We start from the raw sequence: 8507 nt of genomic DNA on the forward strand, positions 1-8507 counted from the left end.
TCGTACAATCTGTTATCTCCCGAGCAACATGGGTTTCGTAACAAGCATTCATGCTTGACTAACTTACTCATTGCGAGAGAGGATTGGACAGCTGCACTAGACAACGGCCAGTCTGTCGACGTGATATTTATAGATTTTAGCAAAGCGTTTGATAAGGTTTCACACTTAGGTCTTATGCAAAAGCTCTCGAGCTTTGGTATAACAGGTGCTATACAGGAATGGATAGGAAGCTTCTTATGTGACCGCAGACAGAGAGTGAGAGTCAATGGAACTCTATCCGAATGGAAACCGGTCAAAAGTGGTGTACCCCAAGGCACCATCTTGGGCCCTTTACTTTTCCTTCTGTATATTAATGAACTACCTTTATTACTTAAGTCGTCGACGTTATTGTTTGCGGATGATGTTAAAATCTGGAGAACAATAAGAAATGAGACTGATCGTTGTTATCTACAAGCAGATTTAGACGAATTAGTTAGGTGGGCTCATGATTGGGGCCTGGAAGTTAATTCTAGGAAGAGCGTGTTCATGCACATCGGGCACGATATTAGTTACCACTATACCATTAATGGTACATCTCTGCCACGCGTTCATGCGCATAAAGACTTAGGAGTAATTATAAGTCACGACTTAAAAACTACAACGCACTGCAGTGAGGTTGCTTCCAAAGGCTATCGCGCGCTATGGTCGCTTCGCAGAGCATTTAAATGCTTTGACGAGGATATTTTTCGAATTTTATATCCCACCTATGTAAGGCCACACTTAGAATACTGTATCCAAGCAGCTAGCCCTTGTCTGATAAAGGATACTAAATCGCTTGAGCGTGTCCAGCGTGTAGGGACAGAATTAGTAAAGGGTCTTTCCAAACTCCCTTACGATGAGCGTTTAAAACGTCTAAATCTTTTCCCCTTATCTTATCGTAGGACGCGAGGTGACCTTATACTGGCATTTCGTATCTTTAATTATGATCTGGGTGTTAATATGTCTTACCTTTTTGCTCCCTCCAGCACTAATAATCTCCGGGGTCATAGCAAGAAGGTTCTGAAACCGCGATCTAATAAATTAAAGGTGGGGTCCCGTTTTTCTCGTCGAGTGGTCAATGACTGGAACGCTTTACCAGAACAAGTGGTATCAGCACCATCAGTGAACATTTTCAAAAAGAAGCTGGACCTTCACTGGAAGGAAATCTGTCAGGATTAACACAGGTTCATCAACCTACTATCCTTATTACTGAAGACTGAAGACTGACTGAAGACTGGTTATTGATTCACTGGGTCATTCATTCGGGTGTTGATAGACCCGCGAGTTTTGTATTTGTTGGTCTTTTGAAGCATGCCATCTGGAGCACCTTTGTTTGTTCTTAGTAAGTACATTATGCAGTTCTAACTTCTTCTAGACCGTACAGCTCGTGGAGAGCAGGGGAAATCTGTGCAGTTAGCCAACATCGAAGCGGGGAAGACTGTTGCCGATGTAATTAGAACATGTTTAGGTCCTAGGGCAATGTTGAAAATGCTTATGGATCCGATGGGCGGGATAGTTATGACTAACGATGGAAATGCAATATTGAGAGAGGTTCGAAAACACATATCTGTTTGATTGTTAGATTACTGTTGAGCACCCAGCTGCCAAATCGATGATAGAAATCGCGCGGACTCAGGATGAGGAAGTTGGAGATGGTACTACCTCAGTAATTATCCTCAGTACGTTATTAATTTTCTAAACATTACATGTTCCTAAGGTGGAGAAATGTTAGCAGTCGCTGCTCCCTGTTTAGAAAAACAAGTGCACGCTACAAAAATTATATCCTCGTTCCGAAAAGGCCTTGATGATATGCTTGTATTGCTTCGTGAAAAATTGAGGTAATGCAAAACACAAATTGTGTATTTTAAAGTGTTCCATGTGATGCATCGAATGAACGAGAGGTTCGAAAGATAGTTCAAAGTTGTGTTGGGACAAAACTCATAAATCAATGGTAATATCAATATTTAAATCACTCACAGTCAGGTCGGACCTAGCATGCAAGATCGCCTATGACGCCGTAAAAATCGTGACAGTGGAGACCGATGGTCGTAAAGAAATAGACATCAAACGGTACGCAAAAGTGGAAAAGGTAAGAAAAGTTGGGAGCATAATGGTTTCAGATTCCTGGTGGGTCTGTTGAAGACTCAGTTGTTCTTGATGGCGTTATGTTTAATAAAGATGTTGTACATCCTCGTATGTCAAGAAGAATAGAAAATCCCAGGATCTTGCTCATGGACTGTAATTTGGAGTATAAGAAAGGTGAAAGCCAAACAACAATGGAGTTATCAGATGACAAAGACTTCACGTAGGTTGCATTAGCATTATCTATTTATTTTTAGTCGAGCTCTAGAAATAGAAGAGTCCTTCATCAAGGAAATGTGTGACCAAATTATCCAGTTTAATCCAAATGTTCTTATAACCGAAAAGGGAGTTAGCGACCTCGCTCAGCACTACTTGAGCAAAGCCAACATATCCGTCATAAGGCGACTCAGAAAAACAGACAATCTCCGCATCGCGAGGGCATGCGGTGCTACTATCGTCAACAGACCAGAAGAAATCAAGGAGGAAGATATTGGCATCCAAGCGGGTCTTTTTGAAGTAAAAACAATAGGAGACGAGTATTTCACATTCATAACTAAGTGCAAGGTGAGTCTCTGGAGAGATAAATGCTTACTTACAGATTCCCAAAGCTTGCACCATTCTACTCAGAGGTGCCAGCAAGGATGTACTCAATGAAGTCGAACGCAATTTGCAAGATGCCATGAATGTAGTTCGTAATGTTATGTTGGAGCAGCGATTAGTTCCTGGAGGTGGTGCCATTGAAATGGCTCTGGCTCAAGAACTAACTCAAAAATCGAAGTCAGTTAATTCTGCTGTTCAGCAAATGGTTTACCTCGCCATGGCACAAGCCTTAGAAGTGATACCTAGGACGTTAGCTAAAAACTGTGGTGCAAATGTTCTTCGACTTATTACAGAGCTTCGTGCTCGTCATGCTACTGATCCTGCTAAGTATTGGACATTCGGTGTGAACGGAGTTTCTGGAAGAATTGTCGATATGAAGGAACTGGATATTTGGGATCCCTTTGCAGTAAAGGCCCAAACTCTTAAGACAGCAATCGAGGTATGTTTACACTTAAATTTTTACTAATTTTTAGACGGCGATTTTGCTGCTGCGAATCGATGATGTTGTTTCTGGGGTAAAAAAACAATCGGGAGATAATACACCAACGCCCACAGCCGCTGAATAAAGTTTCTGTCCCACTAAGCGTTTGTTAACCTAAAATATATATTGATTCTGCCTGCGTTTACTGTTACATCGTATACTTTAATCGTAAGGCACACTCGTAATTATTTATAATATGTGAACATATTTTCTGGGCACTACTACATTTCTCCTGTTTCGTGTTGTTTGTATCATGGCTGCTTGCAAGTATGGATTATATCGTCAATAATTTGTTACCCAAGGGTAGTCTACATTTTTATTAAGACATGTTTAGAATTACACAATTCATAACAATAACATCAATGTGTACTAAATGGCTATCTCATCAAGTCAAGTAAGCCCATTTCATGAGTTAACCTCAGTTGCTACAACTTTTCAGAAATGTGACAAAATTTTGATCGCTAGAACAAGAGGTTGGATAGTATCAGCATCCAGTTACTTTGAACCTGGCTTAGTCTTTGTTAAACAGCAATACAACAAATAAATACGAACATTCTCTAGGCGTCACCTAGTGTGACTGACTGTAGTTAAAAGAACGAGTGGTTGATTCCTATATTGTATTCCTTACCAAGATGCAGATACTGTGGTCTAGTTTGTTTTTTGTCGAGTTCACGTCTAAATCCCCAGTTTATTTTTCTTTACTACATTCTCATTATGTCTAAAATAACTCTACCCATAAGTCTTTAAAGATCAAAACATTTTCCAAACGGAACTACCTTTTTTGTCGTAGTAGTAGCTACAAATACAGTACAATGTGTATATTTGAGTTTGTTTGGACCGATGCATGTATGTGCTTGGTCCTACGTTGTAGCTGACTGACTGATTTGAGTTTGTTTATCAAGTAAATGTGACTTCATAATAGATGAGGTTTGTGCGTTTGATTAACGAATTACAAATCAGGTGAGATACTAACTCTTTCCGTCATTTGATACCATATACTTTTCTTATCCTTTTAGTCTTCAATATTTCAAAATTATCTTAAGAAAGAAGTTCAAATGTAGGAGGACTGTTATCAGTGGACAAGTTATTCACACCTTATGGCCTTGGTTCACATGGCGATTTGTGAAACTCATAAATCTGCATAACGTTTAAGTGCCAAGCTTACTAACATTTCAAAGTCTTTATACATAAACACTTCAGGCAAGGTAAAACCATACAACCGCTTTTCTCCATTGATCTGACTTGACAGTGGGGTCCGGCAGTACCACGCAATCTCAGCACTCCTCTTCATCTTTGCACCCATTGACGTCAAGAAACTGTCCACAGGAAGGGCATGGTGTTGTTAGCTCCTTTTTGGAGAAAGACTTTCAAATCCTGAGTATTCAGATAAAGTTGTTTTACTGTAGAATGAGGCACGATCTATTCAAACAATACTTACTCAGTTGATAATAAACGTCCGTAGGTATGATATACGCCACACTTTAAATGCAAGTACTGTTTGTTTGCCAATAACCCATGTTGACACTCGCCCTTTGTTGTGGTCCGTCGGAAGTAGTCCATAAGTTCATTTATCTAGGTCATTGTGTAAATCCTGATGAAGACGTGCCATATGAAATCAATTTGCGATTTCTGGTCTCGTTATAATGTTAGTCTTGCTGTTAGAAATTGGATTTACGTGTTCGTAAAAGCAGTTCTGCTTGGTGGTTGTAAAATATAATTTCTCCGAGCGGAGGATATCCGATGACTTTTCGATCATCGTTGTATCTGAAGAAACATAACTATCAGAAATACCGTGTCATTAGTGTTGATGTCCTGCTATTTTTGTCTCAGTGACGAATACACAACTAGTGCTCTAATCTTAAAGCATTAGCTTTGGTGTCTTGGACATGTTTTATTACCACACTATAAGTTATTTGCTGACTCTGAGACTAAATGGGAAAAGGGTGGTCAGCGATAATATGAGCATTGACTGACTCGATTGGAGTGTGAATGATATGTAAAGTTGATTGTTTTCCAATTGTTTTTTGACACGTAGTCACATCCTTAGAAAGTAATTGTATGACTCGATCGACTAGTTAGATCTGTTGGTTATAGACGCTTGATTGTATAATATTACAAGTTACTGATTAATTGAGAGTAGTAATTACTACTCAATTTCAAATTACACAAGTCTAACCGTTAATTTAAACGACATAAATTAAACTCTAGGTGCCCAAACAATTTGAATAGTATTTTTTAATTTATCAAGAAAGATTAAAATTTTACTACATTTCTATAGTTACACACTCTAAACAATATGTATTTAACTAGTAGATGTTCAAAATCTGCTGCTCTTGATATCAAGGACTTCAAATGATTATTATTTGTTGTCTTACGCTCATCCTGAGTATATTCACTCCATATATTTATTTAGTCTCAAGCTTAAGCATATTTAGTACGCGTTTAGCACTAGGATCTAGGATGCTTATTTGACACTCACCAACTGGATATTATATTTGTTATCTTTATAATCGATAACCGAGAAAAATGAATCAAACAGGTGCAAGAATACGGATGTTCTTGAACATATATTTCAGTAACTGAATTCACTAGCATATGCAGTAGTGATAAACAATTAATTTATAATGGGATTAAATGGACACAACTAGACTGAAATAATAATATTGGATTAACACCAGATTTAGACCGATTTATAATTGACTTGATATTGACACTGGCATTCAGAATTACCAGCAATTGTACTGTAGAGAAATAAATCCAAAACTGGTCATTCCACTTCGCATTAAAAATGAATACAAACTGTCCATAGTATCAGTTAGCATGTCTCAAGTACTTATAGATCAGCATAATAATAGATAGACAAAATGTTGGCAGATACTGTTCTACTAATTAGACCGGATAAAAAGAGTTCTATATCAGAATTAAGTTAAGTGACTTGTCCAATTTGAAGGTGATCATCTTTACCATCAAACATAAGATAGGTTGCCACTAACTGTCAGGGTAGAATCAGAAATCTTTCGACCTAGTTTGTGACTCTTGGTAGTATAAATACGAATCTTAAGTCAGTGTTTTGATGGAAATAATACGGAGCACATCAGGGCAGCGGTATTGTGAAGAACAACATTTAAGAATATAAATACAATTAAATTGCGGATGACACAGTTCCTTACAAACTAAAGTGAGTAATACGCCAAATCTGATATAATCAGGGGAACAACTCAATAGTAGTTCTTTAACCTAGTATTTATAATGTTGCTGTCTCAGTCGACTTTTAAAAGCATTACTATGGAACATGACTGTTCTATTTCCGTGCGAATCTAACCAAGTGAGACAAACACTTATCGAACAAGGATATTACATATAACTGACCAATTATAAATGAGCATTATGTAATACCTCTATTTTATTTTATTTAAACACATAAATATTGGTACAAGGAAGCACCAGATACATATGCGCCATACAAATCTCATTCGATTTGCTTGAGGGCTGTGATACTGCCCAGGTGCCCAAACTGAAGCAGGTGGTTTTTTACGGGGCCCACGCTCGGAGACTTTGACCGAAAGATCTGATCCACAAGGCAGTGGAGCATCGTGAGGAGATGCATTCCCATGGTAGCTGGTGATCAACGATTGATTCGTACGCCATTTGTTCCCTCAGGATCCTGGAGCCCATGTGCACCATTGGTTTGGAATCAGGGTTTTCCAACTCCCCTAGGTGGATTCTCTATATCCACCAACCCGGTTAAAGCGCCGGACATTCGATTTTTGTCCTCTCAATTTCGTAAACAACACCCCCGCCATGAGAAGGCAGTGAGTAGGACTTCCTTGGCAGAGGCTATATATTCGCTGGCCATGTGAGAGCATTTCGAGAGGGAGAGCGGACTCTCCCCACTCTCGGCCGTACCAGGGCATTTGGGGGCATATAATACCTCTACTGTGCATTGAACAACCTAAAAAACCCGATTAGATACTTCATTGCGATAAAAAAACATTTACTACTTTAGATAATTTTATGGATATAAAAGTATAGTTGGTCACGATTTATTAACTGCAACGTTGAGGTGGTGGAGATTTGTAGTTCAGGTGGCTGATCTTGGTAGAGTTTTGTCCACATAGCTGGATGATTTGGTCGTAGAGCTCTCATCGTTCTTCTTAACGACATCATCAACACAAACCTCAAGTAGAAGCAGTGTTCGTTGTTTACTTCTCTATTTTGATTGTATTCCATTGATTTGGTTCTTGGTCCTGTATTTGTCCATAATTTTTCTGATTGTTTGATAACTTGGATGGACTTCAATGTGTTTGTTGGTTGTTGATTGCCAAGCGTTTAAAAATCCTCTGCTGTTTTTAGAAAGATATCCGTTTGTCGTTCTTGATTTGAATCTGAAGGCTATTTTTCAGGGGAACGGCTACCCAATCAACTTCATACAAAGTTCAACCAATTGCATCAGCGGAAACAAAATCAAGTACAGAAACCAATAAATGGACTATCCTACCATTATATAAAAGACATCAAAGATTACGAGATTATTGAAGCCGTTTGGAATAGGTGTAGCAGATAAACCAGCGAAATCACTTCAATCAATCCTATGCAAATCAAATGACGAAAGAAGAAAAACCGAACATCTTCAAAATAAATTATTCCAACTGCAAAAAACACTACAACGGACAAAGTGAACGCCCCCTTCATCTTCGTTTACATGAACATCAAATAACGGTCAAACGCCATGATGTATCCTCACCTATATCAATGCATGTGGACACACATTTGACTTGGAAATGCTGTGATCCTGGATAGAATGAGTTCTTAAAAGCACCAGGGAATTTTTAGATGCTCGGCAATCAACAACCATTAAACACATTGAAGTCCATCCAAGTTATCAAACAATCAGAAAAATTATGGACAAATACAGGACCAAGAACCAAATCAATGGAATACAATCAAAATAGAGAAGTAAACAATGACAGGTTAATGGTCAATAACAGTCAGTCAATATCTAAGTCTACAAGACAAGCTGAGAGTCATATGAGGAGAAATTCGAACACTGCTTCTACTTGAGGTTTGTGTTGATGATGTCGTTAAGAAGAACGATGAGAGCTCTACGACCAAATCATCCAGCTCAGTGAAAAAACTTCACCAAACTTGACTGCAATGTCAATTACTTAGACATCTCTTTAAACCGTAAGGAGGAAGTCGTCATCGTGGTAAAGCCAACCAGAAGTTCAATATCAATCCACCGTTTTCCTATCACAGAGAGATATATGTCTAGTATTAGAACTCAAAGTCGTTTGTTCATTTGAGAACTCAAAGACTATATTCCAGC

General features: G+C 38.5%; 1 protein-coding gene across 1 annotated transcript; it reads left to right on the plus strand.

Annotated features, from left to right (window-relative positions):
• Positions 1 to 1318: 1318 nt before the first annotated feature.
• Positions 1319 to 3320, plus strand: Smp_041740 (putative chaperonin containing t-complex protein 1, gamma subunit, tcpg). Its single transcript, XM_018797185.1, has 10 exons — positions 1319 to 1360; positions 1394 to 1569; positions 1601 to 1697; positions 1736 to 1856; positions 1889 to 1969; positions 2002 to 2107; positions 2139 to 2323; positions 2358 to 2664; positions 2699 to 3139; positions 3174 to 3320. The coding sequence occupies exons 1-10, from the start codon at positions 1330 to 1332 to the stop codon at positions 3264 to 3266; spliced, it is 1638 nt and encodes a 545-aa protein (XP_018652252.1). The 5' UTR covers positions 1319 to 1329; the 3' UTR covers positions 3267 to 3320.
• The last annotated feature ends 5187 nt before the right edge of the window (positions 3321 to 8507 follow it).

Source organism: Schistosoma mansoni, chromosome 4 (assembly GCF_000237925.1).
Source record: "Schistosoma mansoni strain Puerto Rico chromosome 4, complete genome".
NCBI lineage: Eukaryota > Metazoa > Platyhelminthes > Trematoda > Strigeidida > Schistosomatidae > Schistosoma > Schistosoma mansoni.

Coding starts and splice junctions, on each gene's coding strand:
- Smp_041740 (XM_018797185.1), top strand. CDS start 1,330: ATGCCATCTGGAGCACCTTTGTTTGTTCTTA. Junction 1,857..1,888: donor TTGCTTCGTGAAAAATTGAG/GTAATGCAAAAC, acceptor TGTATTTTAAAG/TGTTCCATGTGATGCATCGA. Junction 1,970..2,001: donor ACAAAACTCATAAATCAATG/GTAATATCAATA, acceptor ACTCACAGTCAG/GTCGGACCTAGCATGCAAGA.